Source organism: Ctenopharyngodon idella, chromosome 9 (genome assembly GCF_019924925.1).
Source record: "Ctenopharyngodon idella isolate HZGC_01 chromosome 9, HZGC01, whole genome shotgun sequence".
In the NCBI taxonomy this organism is placed as follows: domain Eukaryota; kingdom Metazoa; phylum Chordata; class Actinopteri; order Cypriniformes; family Xenocyprididae; genus Ctenopharyngodon; species Ctenopharyngodon idella.
Window position 1 is genome coordinate 7,962,362 of NC_067228.1, and position 23,539 is coordinate 7,985,900.

Sequence of the window (23,539 nt, forward strand, 5' to 3'; positions counted from 1 at the left end):
AAAACCAAGAGCAGAACCATGAGGACCTACTGCCTCACAAATGACCTGTTCACCTGAGTGAATCAAAACATACAACGCGACCAGTGTAGTTCGATTCCCGAATGAATGACTCTTATGATCCGGCTCTTTTTAGAGAATAAAAAACTGAACCTCAAGTTATTACTGTCGATATGTTATTAATTAGTTATTAAGTTATTAACAACTCGAAATGAACCAAGAACTAACGGCTCATAAAACTTTGCTGTAATCAGAATTCTTTATTAAAAACATGAAGAAGTGAATGAATGTTTGTTACCACATTTGTTGTTTTTTTTTATATCCTATATAATCAGAAACAATTTTGTTGCATGACCTATGCAACCTCCTTGAAAAGTCATTAAAAAGTCTGTAAACTAACCTTTTGAATTATTTTTATTAATTTTATGATGTGTTATATAGGCCTATTCTGAACTCTAAAATGAATTTAGCAACAGACTACTGCGGGCAGTAAATACAATAGGAATTTGCATTTCTTTCAAATATTTTTTTTCTTAAAAAGTATTAAAAGAATCATAAATGTAACCAGAATCGTTAAAGGGAATCAGAAACACTTTGCCAGAACGAACGGTCACCCGGAAGTGCGTGACATTATTACCGCGCAGTCAATGAACACTTGGAGTAGTTGACTATTTGGAGCCACAAACTAAACTACAGCATACTTACTGCTCCACATTTCTCTGTAAGCGTGATTGCCTCGCCTGCTGGAATGGCTCCGTTACTGAGCTTGTCATGTACACCGCTGCTTCTACTGTCTCTTATTGGAGTATGTTTCACGACATTTGCAAGGGGTGAGTTATTATTACTTTTTTTCATGATTATTATTTTAAAGTTCCTTTTCCCAGAGTTGGAGGGAATATGCTGCTTTATGGAGCACTTCTAGAAGTTCTAAAAGCATTTTAAACTGTTTAAGAACAGAAGATTCAACTGTGCTATTCTAGTTGTTGATTTAAATACAATAATGATTCGAGTGTTATAGTTAATGTATTTGCTGTCAGAACATGCAACTTTACCCTCACACGACCACTGTCAAGGAAATGAAAGTCAAATCACGCAGTATTCACCTTTTAAAGTGTTTACAGAGAGACAAAGCTGCTTTGAATCTAACGTGACATATTAAGTTTATATTTTAGATCACGGATTATAAAGATTGCAGGATTGCATACTAAATACTAGGTTGCCTATGGTTAAAGTGTCCCGCCACTGAGAGTTCAAGCTCTCTGGTGGCTCAAACTTTGATGGTTAAATCCAAAATAATCTTCAGGATTTATTTTTGTCAACAAGGGCTGTGTGTATTTACAACCTTAATGTCTAAAGAAGATGAAACTCAAGGATTGTAAGAATTTGGCATTAAAATGAGCATTTTGTGCCACTTTTGTTCTGTTTGCTGTGATAAATATGGGAAGATGACATTTTAACTTTTGGGAATGGGAATTTAATATTTAGCTTATTGGTAGGTTATGTGTATTTAATCCCTGCAATGCAAACAAACGGGTCAGTAGATGTCTTTTATATTTGAATGGCTATAATTTGTGTTATTGCAATTATGTAATGTTTGACTTTATATTATTAGATTAAATGTAGCTAAATGTAACTTTACATGTTCTTAGTTTAGTTTAAGTTTAGGAAATCTGATTAAAAAAAGAACAAAATCAGTGATTTTATTGACTTTTTTAATCGCAGGCACCAACAAATATCATTGAATGCAAAGATTTTATCAGTCAGTTCATTTTCATGTCAGTCATTCAGATCAAAATCAGTGTGAGAACTTTTTTTTCTATCAAGAGGCAATATTTAGCAAAAACGTATTTGATTTTCAGTAATTTATGAGGCATTTATTTCTTATTTTCTATATAGGCTATAAACACCGAATGCCATCCATTTATATTATTTTAAATGAGCAAAATACCCAGTCTAAACAATAATGGCTGTTGTATATAAAATTAAATAAATGTTAAATACAAAAGTATTTGTAAATAATACACAAGATATCGTAGCACAATAAACATCTTCAAGATATTAGATGAATTCATTACAGGGAATTTTTTTGCCCCCCATATTTATTAATATAAATATCTTGGATATTTTCTTTATCGATTTTTGTTTTATTTTTGTCCCAAGCCATTGTTAAATTTTGACCCTGACTAGAACAAATTCTTTCCAATATACAATTCTTAGATTTTAGGTACAGAGATAGATCTCATTATGGTTGGGATATAACATCAGTGAGATGAGATTACTTAGTTATTAGTCTAATATTTTCTTATAACCCACCCCTTGCTGCCATAGTTCCCTAATAAGTTGCACATGGAAACCGCTTACGCCGAAGAAATGGGTTTTGTTCTTCTTGGCTGCAGTCCATGCATTGTGAACTTTTAGACCTGCTTAACAGCAGCAATCAATATGCTGGCTCTCTATCCTCCATAAATCTCTTTAGCGTCTCTGAATGCTTGGAGGTCACAATCTCAACTCAACACTGTTGCTGCTATGATGAAAGGATTTGTTTTAATTAAATGATCTTCAAAAATAGATTGGTGTACGTATGGGTGGAATGAAATATTAATGCTGCAAAACTCTGGCTTGTGCATATGGTAATGTTATAAAAATCTGCCTGCTTGACACTATACTTGCTTCATGTTTAGGCAGATTTAACTTTGACTTTTTTTACTTTAAAGTGATGCTTCTTTTCTTTAAAGCCTACAGTGTGATTAAATATGGTTTATGAAGCCCTTATATGAACTTGATTGAGTACCAGAATAATATCCTAAGACAAAATGTAACCATGATTTATCTAAAACATGAAGGCTAGTTACCACTACATATTTTTTTTTTTACTTTGAAAAAAATTGGGATTATTGGGAATTTTATATATATATATATATATATATATATATATATATATATTTATACATATATATATATATATATATATATATATATATATATACAATCAAACCAGAAATTATTCAGACATTTTTTATATATTTTTACTAGTGGGTGCAGGACACTATAGTTCATTTATTTAAGTGAGGATAGCAAAATAAAGTAAACTGTGACATATTATACCCAAAAATTCTTCATACAGTGGACTACTATTAAAATTGATAAAAAATTTGGAACAAAAAATTATTCAGACACTTTGACCTGACCATGTTTTGCGCTAGTCAAAGCATTTGTCAGTTGCGTCTTGTTCCTTGTTCACAACAATTCAGTCTTTTCAATATAAAAGTCTTCGCTACTGACTGACACACTCATAAAGACAGTATTTGCTGCCATCTAATGGCATAATAATATAACTTCTGTTGCTGTTCATGGTCAGGGACTATTTTTTCTGGCAGAAGGAAGGCTTTTAGTGAAAGTTTACTTCATGAAAGTTGCATTGATACATATTTTTGGCTTTAATATTTGTATTGTGTGGTAACCTTTTATAAAAGCAATAAGGTACTTGAGGCTAGTGCTGTATCGTGAATAAGTCACACACACACACACACACACACACACACATATATATATATATATATATATATACTCTTTAATTTGACATATTATATATTTACTTATATTTTCCCCTGTTGTGACCTGACACAGTGCATAGAAATACTAGTTCAATTTCTTTTGAAAGATTCTGACATATGCTTTTTAGTCCTGAAAAATTTAGAAGGAAGAGTAAGAGATGTTCCTTTCTGTGAATAATGGGGTTGTACTCTAGTATCGGCTGTGAATCTCACATAAAGAGACATCCACTCTCACCACATGTGACCTCCATTCTCAAGATGGTGCGATGCAGAGATCAGGCTTCTGATATGGCGTGACAGTTTGTGAACCAGTGATTTATTAGTAACCTTTTCAATGAACAAACATGTAATGAATTCTCGTTATGCTAATGACATAACTGACAGTGTTTTGAATATTATATGACAAAGGTTATGTAAATTAACACATTCTGCTGGCTTTTGTATTTATTTATATTTAAGAAACACTCTCAGCCTCACAAAGTTTGTTGTTGGCTTTGTATATTTTTTGGACATTACTGGCTACTTCACATTAATATTCATCACGAAATTTTACTGAACCCTGCAAAGCCATCCTAAGCTGCTAGACACATAATCCTCACTAATTTTTTTCTTTCTGGGTTAAATATACAGCTATTAGTCATGCCTCATTGAATGAGTCATTAGAGGAAGGCTTGTCTGAGCCGATAGCTCTATCTTTTTCCTGAGGTCGGACCCTTTTTCGAAACGAATGGCTTATTTCAGTGTTTGTTGAATGTCTTCGCAGAATTGCACAAAGCTCCTCCCTTAAGGGACTTTTGAATGGTCTGTAAAAGTTGAAGTGCCATATCTGGAGTTCCAGTAAAACATCAGTAGAGGTCAGCGAGAAGCGTGCTTCCTTGATTGGACTGTGACAGAGACTGTAATTGCATCTGTCATTCCTTATACATTTGCTCCTGATCACTCCATGCAAGACTGATGTCATTAAATATAGACTTACATGGTTAAAAATACATTATTCTCAAATGTGTTCATATGGCAGCTCTATTGCTCAAACTGTGTAAAAAGGCTAAGATATGTAGAGTAACCTTGTGTGGGTTGAGATGAAAGGCTCCTACACACTTTTATACTGCTTCAGAGAATGCTGTAAATACATTGATTTCAATAATATTGTGTCACAAGAGCGTATAGAGGGAGAATGCAAGGGTTTTTACGAAAGTGACAAACCAATGAGCCAATGAGAATGTCAGAGAAGCAGGTACAGGTATTCCCGCTTGGTTTCAAGCTTTTCCTTGTCCTTAAACAGAGGTGTATAATGTACTGGGAAATGAAAGGGTTAGTTCACCCAAAAATGAAATATCTGTCATTAATTACATGTTGCTCCAAACCTGTAAGACCTTCGTTAATATTTGGAAAACAAATTAAGATATTTTTGATGAAAAACCCAGTATTATTAAATACTCGTTCACAGTTTTTTTTTCCACTTTTAGAACATTATTTTAATTTTTATTGAAAATAAATGCGAGCTCGGCAAAAGGCGGATTCGAACCCGTGTTGATCGCGTTAAAAGCCAGGTCTGCAAGCCTTACTTGCTACTGCTGCGCCAATTCCACACATCTGTTTTAAAACTTGAGTGGCCTAAACAGATACTCCGTTAAGGGGAAAGTACGGATGCTATGTCCTGAATTTCCTGAAACCTGATATCTTAATATTTTCAGCTAAAATTAGCAGCAGATGATTTTACAGTATCTGGACATCTGGACATTTTTTTTAGTGTTTTTTAGACTAATAATCAAAACTGATCATGAACTGTGTTCACACTTGACTCAAGTTCATCCATCTATAGCAATAGTTATTATAAAACATAACTAGTTCAAAGTCTGAATCAGAAAGGGATAGTTCACCCAAAAATGAAATGGTAATTTACTCAACCTTGTCTTTTTAACAAAATGAGCACAAAATTAGTTATTTATAGCACAATGTCCAAATTGATCTTGTATATAATGAAAGAGAACGAAGGCCATGGCTGTTAAGCTGGATTTTAAATGCAAGTAAATAACAACATAAATTTCCTCACATAAAGCCTCATATGGATTCAGAAGGCTTGGAGTACTGTACTACTTTTATGATGCTTTCATGCTCATATAATGATTCCCGCTATGATGCTTTTTTTTGTCATTTTTTGGAACTTTGGAACCAGTATCTACACTAAAATAAATGTCAGTGGCTGTTTAAATAAAAGCAAGTTAAATTTATTTTGGGAAAGATTTAAGTCATAGTGATGTATGACCACTGCTAGCTAGATTACTTGCAAATTGTAGTCAATTACTGATTGCAAAAATAATTACATGATGAAAATTGTAGTTAGTACCGTAATCTAGATTATGCATTGTAGGTAATGTATTCCGATTACTTTTAGATTACTTTCTACCTAACAAGTTGTTCATCACTTAGTTTTGATTAAAGAAAAAAAAAGAAAATATTTTAATTTTTTTTTTATCAACAACATGAAATGCATTAAGCATTACATTATGCCAGGGTTTTCCCCAAATTGGGGTTAATGAAAGAACTGCAGGGGGGTTATGAGCTTATGAAAAGCTATAAATCATAAAAATGTCAAATTAAAATGAATACATTATTTGAAAATAAAAAATAAAATGATTGAACACAAAAAATATAAATATTTTATTTGTTTACCTGCATGTCCATGTGACCATTATCCGACATCAGAGAAGCATGCAAATATGTTGTTAAATTATTGAAAAATTAATCTTAAAATCCCAGGGGTCTCCAAGTAAATATTTTAGGTAATAAAACTTTGGGAATCCCTGCATTACATAAACAAACAATAATAAACAGACACACAGTTTCACAGCTATATATCATCAGTGGTTAGTAACTTGTATAATAATTAATCTCATACATTGAGAGGTTTTGTACCCAAATTTAGAATCATCACAAATTTATTTACATGACATTCACATGGCCATTTTATATTGTGAATATAGTCAAAGCTAAACACACAACAGGATGTTTTAGAAAGGAAAATTTAAAGGTTTAGTTGACCCAAAAATGAAAATAACGTCATTAATTACTCACCCTCATGTCGTTCTACACCCTAAAACCTTCGTTCATCTTCAGAACACAAATTAAGATATTTCTGATGAAATCCGATGGCTCAGTGAGGCCTCTATCGCCAGCAATGTCACTGAACCTCTCAAGATCCAAAAAGGTATTAAAGACATATTTAAAACAGTTCATGTGACTACAGTGGTTCTACCTTAATACTGTATTATAAAGCGTCGAGAATACTTTTTCTGCGCCAAAAAAAAAAAAAAAAAAAAAAGACTTTTTCAACAATATCTAGTGATGGGCGATTTCAAAACACTGCTTCATGAAGCTTTGAAGCTTTACGAATCTTTTGTTTCGAATCAGTGGTTCAGACCGCCAAAGTCACGTGATTTCAGTAAACGAGGCTTAGTTTACGCGATCCGAACCACTGATTCGAAACAAAAGATTTATAACGCTTCAAAGCAGTTTTTTGAAATTGGCCATCACTAGATATTGTTGAAAAGTTGTTATTTTGTTTTTTTGGCGAACAAAAAGTATTCTCATCACTTTATAATATTAAGGTTGAACCACTGTAGTCACATGAACTGTTTTAAATATGTCTTAAGTACCTTTCTGGATCTTGAGAGGTTCAGTGACATTGCTGGCAATAGAGGCTTCACTGAGCCATCGGATTTCATCAGAAATATCTTAATTTGTGTTCAGAAGATGAACGAAGGTCTTACGGGTGTGGAACAACATGAGGGTGAGTAATTAATGACAGAATTTTCATTTTTGGGGGAACTAACCCTTTAAGAGTAAAAAGAAGAATTAGATATTATGAATGATTCACTGCCATTGTGTGAATACCATGTAATCATATAATCTATAAAAAAGTAACTGTAATCTAATTATTTTGCATTTTAAAAAGTAATATAATCTAATTACCAGTACAACATTTTTGGAATCTAATTATGTAATCCAGATTACATGTAATCAGTTACTACCCAGCACTGTGTATGACATACAGTGGGTACGGAAAGTATTCAGACCCCCTTAAATTTGTCACTCTTTGTTATATTGCAGCCATTTGCTAAAATCATTTAAGTTCATTTTTTTTCCTCATTAATGTACACACAGCACCCCATATTGACAGAAAAACACGGAATTGTTGACATTTTTGCAGATTTATTAAAAAAGAAAAACTGAAATATCACATGGTCCTAAGTATTCAGACCCTTTGCTCAGTATTTAGTAGAAGCAGCCTTTTGATCTAATACAGCCATGAGTCTTTTTGGGAAAGATGCAACAAGTTTTTCACACCTGGATTTGGGGATCCTCTGCCATTCCTCCTTGCAGATCCTCTCCAGTTCTGTCAGGTTGGATGGTAAATGTTGGTGGACAGACATTTTTAGGTCTCTCCAGAGATGCTCAATTGGGTTTAAGTCAGGGCTCTGGCTGGGCCATTCAAGAACAGTCACGGAGTTGTTGTGAAGCCACTCCTTCATTATTTTAGCTGTGTGCTTAGGGTCATTGTCTTGTTGGAAGGTAAACCTTCGGCCCAGTCTGAGGTCCTGAGCACTCTGGAGAAGGTTTTCGTCCAGGATATCCCTGTACTTGGCCGCATTCATCTTTCCCTCGATTTCAACCAGTCGTCCTGTCCCTGCAGCTGAAAAACACCCCCACAGCATGCTGCTGCCACCACCATGCTTCACTGTTGGGACTGTATTGGACAGGTGATGAGTAGTGCCTGGTTTTCTCCACACATACCGCTTAGAATTAAGGCCAAAAAGTTCTATCTTGGTCTCATCAGACCAGAGAATCTTATTTCTCACCATCTTGGAGTCCTTCAGGTGTTTTTTCATGTGTCTTGCACTGAGGAGAGGCTTCCGTCGGGCCACTCTGCCATAAAGCCCCGACTGGTGGAGGGCTGCAGTGATGGTTGACTTTCTACAACTTTCTCCCATCTGCATCTCTGGAGCTCAGCCACAGTGATCTTTGGGTTCTTCTTTACCTCTCTCACCAAGGCTCTTCTCCCCCGATAGCTCAGTTTGGCCGGACGGCCAGCTCTAGGAAGGGTTCTGGTCGTCCCAAACGTCTTCCATTTAAGGATTATGGAGGCCACTGTGCTCTTAGGAACCTTAAGTGCAGCAGAAATTTTTTTGTAACCTTGGCCAGATCTGTGCCTTGCCACAATTCTGTCTCTGAGCTCTTCAGGCAGTTCCTTTGACCTCATGATTCTCATTTGCTCTGACATGCACTGTGAGCTGTAAGGTCTTATATAGACAGGTGTGTGGCTTTCCTAATCAAGTCCAATCAGTATAATCAAACACAGCTGGACTCAAATGAAGGTGTAGAACCATCTCAAGGATGATCAGAAGAAATGGACAGCACCTGAGTTAAATATGAGTGTCACAGCAAAGGGTCTGAATACTTAGGACCATGTGATATTTCAGTTTTCCTTTTTTAATAAATCTGCAAAAATGTCAACAATTCTGTGTTTTTCTGTCAATATGGGGTGCTGTGTGTACTTTAATGAGGAAAAAAAATGAACTTAAATGATTTTAGCAAATGGCTGCAATATAACAAAGAGGGGTCTGAATACTTTCAGACCCCTTAAAAATTTAAGGGGGTCTGAATACTTTCCGTACCCACTGTATATGCTTTGTATCTTTAAGACTACATGAACTTGTAATGGAGTAAAAAAAGTATAATTTTTTCCCTTGTAAATTATATTTGGTTTTAACAGAACTCAAGTAAAGTACAGATTCCCCAAAATAATACTAGTAGTGAAGTACTATTACTCAGAAACTTTATACCGCTCTGCCCTTAAAACATACTTTAACAATCCTATATATCAAATGCTTCCCTTGTGTGTAGGCGCCCTAAGCCAGCTGTTCGGTGAGAATTATCATCAGGCCCACATGGAATTTTTTCCCACAGAACTCCACAGAAAGTTCAGTATATTTCCACAGAACTAAGTTCAACATGCATCGGGTTCTTCACATGTTCACACTTTGCATATTATTGGGTTAATTTGATAAAGAATTCCAAATGATTTTCCTTTAAAATCAGCACATAAAATGAAAAAAAAAAAAAAAAGAGGAAAAAAAAAACCTCTGCCGCTTCTGTCTGGGCCTGCTCGTCATGCATGCCATGTATCAAAAGTTCCACAATGACTCTTAGTGAGATGACATCATAGGTTTGCTTTCATTACAACCCAGCTCAGCAATAGGGTTGAGTCAAGGCACGTTCTGACACTGTTCTTTGTCTTCTTGTCAGTTCATAAAGGAACCGTATTAAGATCACATATTGCAAATGCCCTCTGGGCTGTTTATCACTTATAGCAATATAGCATGGTTGAGTAGTTTTTAACGCTGGATGGGTTTTGCATGCAAAACACACAAGATTAACGTCAGAATTACTCATGGACTGTACTTCCAATATTATCAACAAACCTTTGCGGTCATATTTTCTCTTGTGTTCTGAAACTGGAGAATGAGACTTCGTTGTGGCAGGATCATATTTTTCTTCCAGGCCAAAGTCAGCCAATCACTTCTGCAGGGATTAAAAAATGATCGAAGGACATTGCGTTTTAGTGCATTATGTCATCTCATTTATGAACCTTTAAAAGCATGTGTGTGTGCCTACAGCCATCTGTATTAAATCTCAAAGTATATGAAAAAATAACCAAAGTTCCTTTAAGGCAAGTCAGTGTACTTGGCAGCCATGTTAACACCCCCTGGCAGCTATTTTCTATCGCAATAGGCGTGCAAGTACAGGTCCTATCTACTTGAATGTGGAAAGACAGAAATATCAGAAACTGTTGGTTAAGCTTGTGTTTCATATTTCAAAACATGGTATCATATTTTACAAAATGGCATTTTGTGTTTTTATTTTGCTAAAATCTGGCTGAAATGAACCCTACATTATTTAGGTCGGTCCAGCTAATGAGCATGCATGTTATTGAGCAATAAGACCAGCAAATATTTTACCAAACAAGGCAATGTGGCATTTTAAATAAAGGGCAGGACTTCCTTTCCTAAAATTATCATATTGTGATTTTTCCCATTAATTTATCTGTCCCCTTTTAATATCTCTTATATTGATTCAGAAATGCACGCTCTTACCATGCAGCATCTTAGCCTTGCACATAAAAATCCCAAAAGGCATGTCTCAATTCTTTCTTTGACTTAGTCAAACATTCTGTGCCCAAGAGTATCAACTAGTTTCATGACACTGTTCCCATGGTGATAATTATTGTGGAAAAAACAGTCAAAAGGTCTACCGGTTTGTCGAGACCTTGTTTGATCTATTGCATTAACTCAACAGATCATGACACCAAACTAGCACTGCGGTTGAGGTTTCTCTTTTTAAACTCTACCTCACTGACTTTTCGGGCACTGGAATGGTATTCATGCATGCATAGACAAATATTGGGTCTCATCTTCCCTCTGACCTTGAAAGCTTTTGTACCATGATTGATGGTATTTCACTGCATTCAGGAGAAAGTGCATACTCCCTGTAGTGTGTGGTATTCCTGTAGGGTTTTTGAACTGTTTGTAGCCTAGCAGAGGTTATCAGAAGATTTTTAATTGTCAGATATTACTTTATAACCTAATAGTGGATCAGTTTTCTACTGCCTATGCTGTTTTATTTCATGTAAAGCTAATCCTGTAGGAAAGAAAATGATCTCCTGACTGCCAGGTTTTTCTTAAGACATTTGGTAGAGAAAGACCCCATTTTTTTTCCAAAGAATTGTTTTGAGAGAGTTACACCGTGCATTTAGGGTTGTAATGTACAATAGGCCAAGTGCACTCTTTAATCTACAGTACTTTTTTGTTTCTGCCACAGAATACTAAAAAATAATTGCGACATCTAGCAATTCTGACTAGATAATTACAATTGCATTATAAAGTCAGAATTGTGAGAAATAACCTCGCCATTCTGAGAAAAACTCACAATTCTGACTTTATAACAAGCAGTTACGAGTTTTGAGAGAGTTACACCATGCATTTGGGGGTTGGAATGTACTATAGGCCGATTGCAATTTGAATGTAAGCTAAGAATATAAGAATAACTTACAACAATTGTTATTAATACATAAGATTACATAGTATAATATGATCTAGCTCAGAGTAGAAAATAGATTGTATACCTATTGCTATTTCATATACCTACCCTATTTTAATACCCTATTGTTAAATGACACTGTTTAATATACATAGAATATAAAGTTTGCATAATGTCCTTTTAAATAGTCTTAGAAATATACATTGAGTGGACATTCAGTACTCTTTAATACAGTACTTTTTTGCAGTGTATGGAAGCTTGTTTCTGCAACAGAAATAAAAAAACTAATTGCATCCTTCTGACTTTTTTCTCAGAATTGCAAGATATATACTTACAATTGCGTTATAAAGGCAGAATTGTGAGAAATACCCTCACCATTCTGAGAAAAACTTGCAATTCTGACTTTATAACTCGCAATTGTGAGATTATATCATATGGTTCTGACTTTATAATTTGCAATTGCGAGTTTATATCACACAGTTTTTACTTTACACCTCGCAATTGTGAAATTATATCGCGCACTTCTGACTTTATAGTTGCAATTGCGAGTTTATATCACGTAATTCTGACTTTATGGCCCGGTTTCACAGACAGGGCTTAGCCTAAACCAGGATTAGGCCTTAGTTCAATTAGGATATTTAAGTAGCTTTTATAAGCATACACTAGAAAAAAACATTACTGGTATGAATCTTGAGACAAAACAATGGCACTGACATATTTTAAGATATATCAGTACAAGTTTTTTCAGTTAAATCAGCTCAAACATGCATTTCAGTCCGGGACTAGCTTAAGCCTTGTCTGTGAAACTGGGGGAATAAGTTGCAACTGCGAGTTTATATCACACAATTCTGACTTTATAATTCGCAAATTGAGGAAAAAAAAAAGTCAGAATTACGAGATTAAAAGTCGCAATTACCTTTTTTTTTTTTTTTATTCAGTGGCAGAAACAAGCTTCTATAGTGTACAGATGTGTTAAGTTATGGAAAATAAACTAATATATCAACAGTGATAGTACCTGAATGAAAACATTTAAATCATATTCCATTTTTCTATAATATTTTTTACCAGTTTAGATCTCCTTGAAAAGGAAGAGGTAGATATTTCAGAGGTGCTTGATTTCATCAGCCATTTGTAATTTATGTTGTCAAAAATAAAAACACCAAAGCCTGGTTTCACAGACAGGGCTTAGACTAAGCCAGGATTAGGCCTTAGTTAAATTAGGGTATTTAAGTAGCTTTTATAAATATACCCTAGAAAAAAACATTACTGGTGTGCATCTTGAGACAAAACAATGGCTCTTTTTAAGATATGTAGGTGCAAATTACTTTCAGTTAAAAAAGCTCAAACATGCATTTTAGTCTGGGACTAGCTTAAGCCTTGTCTGTGAAACCGGGGGCAAGACATATAAAGAGGACAGTCATATAGAATTATCAGAAAGGGCCAAAGCAAAGGTAATAACCCATAGTGGTTTGACTGTAACCATACCATGAATTGTTTAAAAGGGCTAAGATCTTTCCAGACACCCTGTATCAGTGGGTTAAACAAGCAATTAGCTGAAAGTGAGCGTAAATATCTTTGTACATTACAAATTTGTTTTCAATATGCGGCCTCTAAACACCCAGAAACCGTGCTGATTTATTTGCCCTATATGTATTCCTGCCTGCACACGTTTACATCAACAGCCTTGTGGTGGTTAATCAGCGTTCTCAATTTCCCATTTTCTGTGTTGTGTATAGACTTACTGCAGAGATAAACCAGATAAGCCTTTTACCTTAGGCGGTTAACTAGCTATACAGCATACCATGCAATGCTGCGGGATATCTTTCCCTCTCAGCCTTATGTTTAAACGTATGTCTACATCAGGTGTCCCATATGGTCGAGCAGACCGGTGGCCACACACTCATTTAAAGAGCCAGAATCCTCTCATGCAGTCAGTTGCAGACCTGACAATGATTAATTGGGGTGTACAGGATTATTTGCTTCATCGAGCCCTGAACTGCAGACCTCAGATAATTGCACAAGGTGACAGCGAGGCGGATTTTCTGTCCCACAAGAGTTTCATGGGATCCGACACGACAAGGTTTACTAGGTCACCCATTGTTGTTATCTCTGAACGGTAGTAGAATAAACAAGTTCTGACCTATCTGGGATTTTAAGGTGTTGCAAACAACCAAGCCATTGCAGGAGTGGAGGATTTTGTAGACAAAGTCGATCTGCAGTAACACTGGCAAACAGGCCTAGACGTCGATCAAGTCTGGACACCTACAACAGCAAAGTAAAAAATGTCAAAGCTAGGTTAGAAGTCAGTGCATAAGATAAACAAATCAAAACACCCATATTGCCATATTGCTTTTTTTTTTGTTTTGTTTTTTCTGTTAAATTACTTTCTCTAATCCCACTTTAACATGCAGAGACAAGTATAAGTAAACGATTTAATATTTATTTGTAAGCTATTTAAAAAGGGTAGGCTAAACATTGTCGTTCTGTGGCACTAACCCAACACAGCTCAACCTGTGGTGCACAAAACTTCCTCTGGAAAAGTAGTTAGACCTCTGTCATTATTGTTGCAGTTCAGTTTGGTGACAGAAATTACACATTTCAGCTTTACTGAGCAAAAGTTTGATTGTTGTGCAAGGCTGTGTTGTAATATTTATTAAGATAACCATACAACTCCCTTGTCTTACAACAAGTTATCATACACATGATTCAGCTAGTTCAGTTCCAAAAACTTGATGACAAGAGATGCTGATCCTTTTTTTTTTTTACCTGCATCATATATGTTTGTTTTTTTTAATTTTTGTGGAAGACAAAAAAAAAAAAAAACTCTAGGAATCTCAAGGGACATATTAAAATAAATAAATAAATACATTTTAATCGAATTAATTACAAGATGTGACAATTAATCTAATAATCACACATCAAATTTGGCTGAGGAATTACCCCCAAAAGATCATTTGAAGTCATTATTGTATTAAATAAGAATAGCATCAAATAGATATTACAAAAAAAGTAGCTTTAGAAAAAGAAAAAAAACAGAGAATTTACACGAACTTGTATTCTTCAATGACATAAATTAAGTAAATTATGACAGTTTTCTTTTTTGGGTGAACTATACCTTTAACGTTTTTTTTTTTTTTTAATTTATTATAGAAATGTGAAATTTTTTTTTTTAAAGTGAAATGATACTCTAATTAAGAAACTAAAACTGCCAGTAGGTGACAATAGTTAATGTATTAACTAACATGAACTAACCATGAGCAATACATTTGTTACTGTATTTACTAATCTTCGTTAACGTTAGTTAATGAAAATACAGTTCATTGTTTGTTCATGTTAGTTCACAGTGCATTTACTAATGTTAACAAGATTTTAATAATGTATTAGTAAATGTTGAAATTAATATTAACAAAGATTATGCTGTATAAGTGCAGTTCATTATTAGTTCATGTTAACTAATGTAGTTTACTAATGTTAACTAATAAACCTTATTGTAAAGTGTTACCAAAGATGTTTGTGTGCTGCTGCACAGTCCCTGTGTGTGTAACAAGCAGAGTGTACGCGCGTTGTGCACCCGCCTATAGGCGCATATTACTAACGCGCCCTTTAAATAACAAATACTGCACCATTGACTTTAGACCAGGTTCTTGTTGGTCAATGGCGCAGTCGTTTTCAGTTGCTTCAAAATACCAACGCACTAACAACACACCTCGTTTTCAGACCAGCACGCCCACAGGTGAACAGATGGGGGTGAGTGCATTTCCTATTTAAACAACGTGGGTGCTGGATGAGAAAATAACTGCATCGGGCTGAAACTAGCAAAAAACACTTGCGTCATTCATTCGATTCGTTGAAATGGCTGATTCATTCAGGAATTAAGTAAATGGTTCTCTTTTTGAATTGGGCCATTAACTTTTATTGAACTGTTGTATAAAATCAGTATCACATTTGCACTCATGCTATTCAGGACAAAAACAGCACTCGTGTGATACTGTGCTCGTTACTTGTGTGATATTGCTTAACTATATCATGATATAAATATGAAACAAAAACGCATACAGGGGCATTTTTGCCCTGATATCTTGAATTTAGGAGCATATAGCTGCATTCTATAAGCTCTATCATATATATATATATATATATATATATATATATATATATACACACACACACACACATATTTCAATTATGACAACTCTCAGAATGAATTTAACCAGCATTTATTAATAATCATGGAATGTACATAGGCTTGGTCTTGATGGACTAGATCTGCTACGCTGCTGCTGCTGCTGCTGTGAGGATACATCTAAAATGCACATGAAAACAGTGAATTGAATTCAGGCTGCTGCAGGGAAACAGGGAGAACCCCCCAGAGCAGATCTAGCCAGGTGGTGCTGGGGAAGGTGGAGGGCAAGCGAAATCCCATGACGCGCTGCAATGAACTGATCCTTTTCGAAGTCGGGAATAAATAGGTTACGTAGATAGAACAGAATCTCGGAAGAGATTCATGACTGAACTATATATATATGTGTGTGTTAGGGATGGTAAGATTCACTGATTCGCATTGGTGCATCGGCATAAAAGTTAATGATGCATCGATTTAAAAAGTGCACATCGGATACAAGCATTTGTATCGCGATGCATCGTTTCTCACATATTTGCATCGGTAAAAAACGATTTATTTATATATAATTATTAATAGATGCGCAATACTTTTTATTATTTAGAAAGTGAACAATAATTTGTGACCAGTATTTTATATGTAGATTGATTTCTCCTCTATAAACTGTTTCTCAAGCGTGTTCTCTCATCACCACTGCTGCGACGTGAATATGACGTATCACAACACTACGGAGACCGAGGTGTGTCCTGAGAGTCACACAGATTATAGATTATCATGGCACTACAATGTTTGTGAAAGGTCCATGCGTTAGAGGTCAGAAGGCACTTAAGTTAATTTATGATTTGCTGTCTGTCTGAACCAAAGAAATAAAAGCGAACTATCTGTACCATATTCAGAGCCCTATGATTTCCACGATGCAGAAAACATGGACAGAATCGCGGAATCCATTCATAAAAACGGAATTTACTGTATAATGTAATGGAATTTGTCAAATTTTGGATGAATAAATCAAAAGTAGGTGGGTACACTTAAATCAAATCGGAATATGGACTAGTGTCTGTAAATATTAACCCGCAAAAAGACTATTTGAATATGATTCCTGCATGTTCTGCATGAATGGCGCATCCGCGCGAATATGTTTACTACACATACTGAAGCACGCATGACACTCGCAGTGTTTTTTTTTCAGCGTCTTAATCTGACTGTATGACTACATGAACACATAAACTTCATCTCCAGAGCTGCTCTGAGAGTCACTTCATGAGCATTTTACTGTTTCATTTGAGAAAAACCAGTCATATCATATAGCCTACACACAGAAACTTCAAGATCTTTACGGCCACCCATCAAAATAAAAGTTTGGTTTAAATTATAACAGAAATATATTACTATAGTATTACTATGTACTACTATTGTATTACTATTGTATGGTATAATGTATGTCTTAATGTAATACTACTACTATCACACAATTTTTCATCCATGTTTTAATTTTAACAGTAATTTGGAAATAAAACAGAATTTGAGAAATAGTTAAATTTAAAGTTTAGAGCCCTACATATTGAATTGCATAGCATCATATTTTTTTCCATTGCATCGTTTTGCATTGAATCGCATTGTGATGAATCGAATCGAAATCGGATCGCACTGCATCGTAATAGAGGTGAATCGTATCGCATCACATCGTAATAGGGGTGAATCGCATCGTGTCGGTAGCTGCTTCATATGTATCTTTAATGTATCTTATCGTTGGCTATGCATTGAGATGCGAATCGCATCGGCCTCAGTTATGGAGATGCACATCCCTAGTGTGTGTGTAGGTGTAGGTGACTGTTCCCACCTGAGTGACTGTTCCCTTGGACTTTGGACTCTCTCTGCTGACTAAATCAGATAATCAGAAGTATGACTCAGGCTGGTAAAATCATACCCTCTGGCTATGAAACCTCTCTTTCTATGACTACTGTCCAACACACATCTGTACCAGTGATAAGTATTATTATTATGCTACATAATGAAAAGGGGCTGAATTTAAAACTGACTCACTGGTTACTAATTTACAAATTACAAATACTTTGCCACTCATCCTTATAGTGTCACTGTGTTACAGTAGATTCACTGCTGACGGTATTATTAATCACTGAGTTGTTGCTCAGGTAGCTAACAGCAAACCCTGAGCAAACATGACACGTTGACATCTGTAAACGGATATTTGCATGCATTGTGCTCTTTTCAGATACTGACCGATGTGCTGAATTCCAGCTTGTGATAAAATCAACACCTCTCTTTCTTTCACACGGGTATAAAAACAAGAAAGGGGTGAGTCTCAACATGGGGCAACCTGCCCAAGCTCAGCTTTGGCAACGAAGTTTGGCAAAGCACCAGTTTTGGGTTGTTCTGACCACTATCCCAGTTGAGGTGTGATGAGGCTGAAGCCAAGCAGAACAGACAATTTGTGCTGGCCTAAAAAAGCAGCTGGCAGTTAAAAATTTAACAGCCTGCCATGTTTTCTATTATAAAAATAACTTTTTGGGGGCAATTCTGCAGGTCCAGCTATTGTCTTGAATAAACATTTTTAAAACACTTGAATGCATGTTTAGTAGATATATTTAAAAACTGTTAAATTGTAAAGGACCTACACAACCTTGTTGTCTTAAAAAAGCTGTTGTATGATGAAATGAAAAAAAAAAAAAAAAAAAAAAAATTCTGGCTCACATAATTAATGTAATTACCTTGTTCAGAATTTTTAACCATAATCTTTATAATGGTTTTATGATAAAATAAAATAAAATAAAAAAGCTGTGTGGGACATTTTTAATTTTTAGATAAGAAAAAAATATTGGCTCATTGGAGAAAAAAAATCACAAATAAAATCTATATCTAGACTTCACTTTCCTCTCCAGTATGGTGTACATTTTAGGACATCCTCAGACCTCAGTCATACAACATAAAGGCGTCATCGAGCCTCAGACTGAAAGGCTTCAGGTCTCAGGACAAACAACGTCAGGTGTCAGGTCTCGTACAATTAGGCATCAGATAAAATGGCCTCAGAATAAAAGGCATCAGACGAAAAGACATCGGATGAAACTTGGCTATGTTTTCTTTGTATAACTTTCTATTGGCTTTTATCCCATTATAATGCCATCCTTCAGTTGTCTTTTTCTTTCTCCCCCTTTTTATATTTAACTGTACCTATCCCCAAATTGGTCTAAGGTGTGTGTGCTAATTATGTAGAACCTATCTATTGATGGTATTCGTGTAGGCTATTTAATCCCTTTGCAATGTTCTTTATGTTATTGTTATTTGAGCATTGAACACCAATAAGAAAGCAGAGAGAGAGGGGCCGAAGGTAAGCTATAGGCTACCTGATATTTTATGATATTTCAGCTTTAATTAGATATTACACTGGTTAGGTTCTATACAGAAAAGAACATTGGTCTGCAGATAAACAGCAATTAACTGAATTAAAATGTAATCGACTCTCTGACAGTAGGTGGCGCTGGAACAGCAGAAATAAAGCCCTTTCCTTGGTAACCTCTGTACACAAAGCAGCTGTGCTTATAGCTCAAAAGATTTTTTACTTCCCTTAGAAAAATTATTTTTTACTACAAAAAAAAACAAAAAACAAAAACAAAAAAAAACATGGTTATTGTAGTTAAACCATGGTAACTATAAATGAACCATGATTTTGCTACACTATAGTTTATGGTATTTGTAGTAAAACTATTGTTATACAAATAGTATCAATCCGACAAAAAAATCATGATAGTTTGCAATGCAAGCTAGTTACAATGTGTTATTTAGCTAACTTTATATGTGCAAATAAAACTAGCGAATAATACAAATTTACAAAATAATCTCAGTGGGATATGTTTTATACACCTTAGTGTAACATTTAACAGTTAGAAAACTGCATGCATGTGACGTCACATTGAGGCGGGGCAATTTGTTTCATTTGATGCCTTCATGTCTGAGGCCGTTTTGTCAGAGTCCATTTCGTCTGATGCCTTTTTATCTGAGTCCGTTTCGTCTGATGCCTTTTTATCTGAGTCAGTTTCGTCTGATGCCTTTTTATCTGAGTCCATTTCGTCTGATGCCTTTTAGTCTAAGGCTGTTTCGTCCGATGCCTAATTGTACAAGACCTGACACCTGACGTTGTTTTTCCTGAGACCTAAAGCCTTTCAGTCTGAGGCGCGACGCCGTTTTGTCCAATGACTGAATCCTTTTAGTCTGAGGCATGATGCCTTTTCGTTGCATGACTGAGGTCTAAGGATGTCCTAAAATGTACACCGTACTCCTGCTTCTCTTTTTTTCATCTTGAGTAAATCTCACATCTCAGCAATTTCAACAGTCTCAACTGTGCTCATATTTAGCAAACCCCAAATTCTGTGAAAATTCTTTAAAGATGGAATCATACAAAGAAATGAATACTTTCATTCATCAATGATGCAATGCACTGATCAAAAGTGACAGTAAATACATTTATAATGTTACAAAAGTTTTATATTTCCAATAAACAGTCCTTTTCAACTTTCTATTTATCAAAGAATTCTGAGAAAGAAAAAAAAAAAACATCGATAATAATAAGAAAATTGTCTTGAGCACCAAATCAGCATATTAGAATGATTTCTCATCATCATGTGATGATGTGACACTGAAGGCTGGAATACTTGTCATCAAGTTTACGAAACTGAACTAGATGAATAGTGTTTGATGACTTGTAAGGCAAGGGAGTTCTCTGGTTGGCTTAATAAATACACAACAATCAAAAGAAAAACTCCCAAAATCCCAAATACCCAAATATTTGAACAGTAGTGTATGTGAGCTATAGATAGAAGCTATGATAATTGTCTGTTTATCAGTGCAGCTTATAAAAAAATATTTCTTTAAATGTATTTGCTTTTCAGATGCTTTCTTCCTCTTCTCAGATTTTGGTCATTTCCATTAGTTTGACTGTAGTCTTCTTCAATTTTTGAAGTTTGTGTTGAGATGCAATCTTTAAATTTATGTTGGCAAATAGACCCATCATTGAAAACTCATGTGAGCATTTCCTACTTAGTGACTTAGTGTTTTTCTTCTTTGTATGCATTAGATAATAATGCAAATAAGAATACCGATGCTTTGTTATCTTTTACAGTGGCAAACCCACCACGCTATGGGGTGTGTGTTTCCTGCTTTTGTGCAGGCAAGAATTTTATCCAGAGCATGTGGAATACTTCATCAGAACTCTCTCCAACTCGAGGGCAGCGTTGAGAGAGTATTTTAGATTGAATTGAGAGCAGTGGGGAGATGAACATCAGGATGTGACAGGATAAGTGATCCAGCCACCCCCGCAGGATGTTGTCACTCAAGTCCAAGACCATCTGTTACTTTAGTTTGTGGCACTTTGGATTCAGTCCGTGTTGTGTGAACAGGAAGAACCACTGAGTTCACTTTACCCAGCATGCTCTTAGAACAGACTAATACGGTTGATTCTTGGTATAGGGATTAAGAACCTAGTTCTGGGGAAAGGAAAAAAATTTTATATAAACCGTTCAAATTTATATTCAAAAAAGAGCGCTTTATCATCCTCGTTGGCTTGAGAGTGGAATAGTGTAGGAGGTTCATCCTGATTTACCCAAGCGTAAAACACCAAGGGCAAAGCTGTGATATCCCTAAAATCTACAGACTGTCATGTCAATGAGATCTTTATAAGCAAGGGTGCCGACTCTGTTAAAAGTAGGTGTATGGTTACTTTCCAATGCCAGAAAGCTCTTTCACCCCCTACAAAGCCTTAGGTGAAAGCTTATAGATGGCTTAAATTTACCACGCAGAGTTTTGTGAATTATGTACAGAGCAAATTATAATTTCTGGCTTCCTTCCACCCTCAGCAGATGGAGTGAGGTCTGAACTCCGCATATTTCATCACTCATGCGCCCTGAAGAAAGACGAAGGGCCGTGCAAGGCAATAAGGGACAGGTTCTACTTTGACATTGACACAGGTCGCTGTGAGCCCTTTGAATACGGAGGCTGTCAAGGCAATGCAAACAATTTCGAGACCCTGCAGGAGTGTGAGGAAATGTGTCTTGTGAAAGGTAAGGCAATCTTTACCTTACTCTTCAAAGACGAATAACCATTAAAATCAATACAAATGTCAACTTTTTTTTTCTAGGAAATGGCATAAAATAACCTTTTCAGAGTAAGTGCATCTTTCAGAAAGAGGATGCATTCTTTGTGTTAGTCCTGTTCCATTTTCGCTCCACTATATTGGATGGCCTGACCCAGACTCGTGTGTCACGACAGTGTTCCACACACCTATGCTATAAACAGCATTCCAGATAAGCGTATCTTGGGTTAAGTAAAAGCAAAGATTACTAATATAGAATTAAGCAATAAGTTATGAGAGACTGTGTTATATTGTGAATGAGTCAAAGATAAAGAGCAATGCTCAGCAGAGTATATATACTCACAATATATAATATTACACAATATATACTATATTGTGAGTATATACTCTGCTGAGCATTGCTCTTTATCTTTGACTCATTCACAAGATAACACAGCCTCTCATAACTTATTGCTTAATTCTATATTAGTAATCTAAACGTCTAGTACAGAAAAATAAAGGAAATGCATTATTTTAATTATTTAATTCATTAACTCCATATACATTGAGTTCCAAAAGCCTGAAAGTACTAGTGAAAGTGCTTGTGTTTTGAGATGTCTTCGTTATAGTGTAATTACACATTTAAGTACTGAGTAATATTAATTAACAACATGTACTACTTACTATAGTGTTAAGGTTAGGAATATGATTGGGTTTAGGGTTAGTTGCATGAATTTTTCCATAATTTACTGTTATTACTGCAGTAAGTACTTGTAACATTTGTAACAAGGATACTGTGAAATTAAATAATGTGTTACCCAGTTTTACCCATAAAATATAAATATTAAATGAAAAACCTAGAAAATTAGAAATGTTACCTTGGTAACTAATTGAAATAAGTACTAAAATGACTACAACTGACATGAAAATGTATTGAATCTATATATATATGTATCTATCTATATATATATATATATATATATATATATATATATATATACACATACACTGCCCAGCCAAAAAAATATTCGCTGTTTAGATTTTAATAGGCAAATACTTAAGAGTCTATGGATGGATCATTATTACAGTGATTATTATTTTTCTAGCATGTTATATGTTTGGCAATGGTTCTTTTAACCGTGAAAGTTGGTGTGTAGCTTTTCATTTCTTAAACAACCATGTAGGAAGATGTATCATGGCCATATTCCAGCATGACAATGTCAAGATTCATCAGGCTCAAACTGTGAAAGAATGGTTCAGAGAGTATGAAGAATCATTTTCACACATGAATCGGCACCTCTGAGTCCATACCTTAAATTCATTGAAAGTTTTTGGGATGTGCTGGAGGAGACTTTACAGAGTGCTCGACTCTTGCATTGTCAATACAAGATCTTGACCAAAAATGTATGCATCTCTTGATGGAAATAAATGTTGTGATGTTATTTCCATCAAGAGGTGCATCAATTTTGTATTGCATCAAATTTTGTATTGGCAATGCAAGAGGTGAGCACTCTGTAAAGTCTCCTCCAGCACATCCTGATCTTAAGGTCAGGACTCAGAAGTGCCCATTCATGCGTGAAAATGATCTCTGATCTCATTCAGTTTTAACCCTGATGAATCTTGACATTGTCATCCTGGAATATGGCCATGATGTGTCTTCCTACATGGTTGTTTAAGAAATGAAAAGCT

General features: G+C 35.3%; 1 protein-coding gene across 2 annotated transcripts in view; it reads left to right on the top strand.

The window, feature by feature from the left end:
* The first annotated feature begins 628 nt into the window (after positions 1-628).
* The window catches only part of tfpia (tissue factor pathway inhibitor a), a 35,477-nt gene continuing 12,566 nt past the window's right edge, over positions 629-23,539 (top strand). Inside the window, exons 1-2 of one of the 2 annotated variants that reach the window (XM_051906890.1) lie at positions 629-827; positions 21,636-21,839. In XM_051906890.1, coding sequence (XP_051762850.1) covers positions 746-827; positions 21,636-21,839 — 286 coding nt within the window. In that variant the 5' untranslated portion in view covers positions 629-745. The remainder of the gene's footprint in view (positions 828-21,635; positions 21,840-23,539) is intronic. The other variant, XM_051906891.1, reaches the window with a different exon arrangement.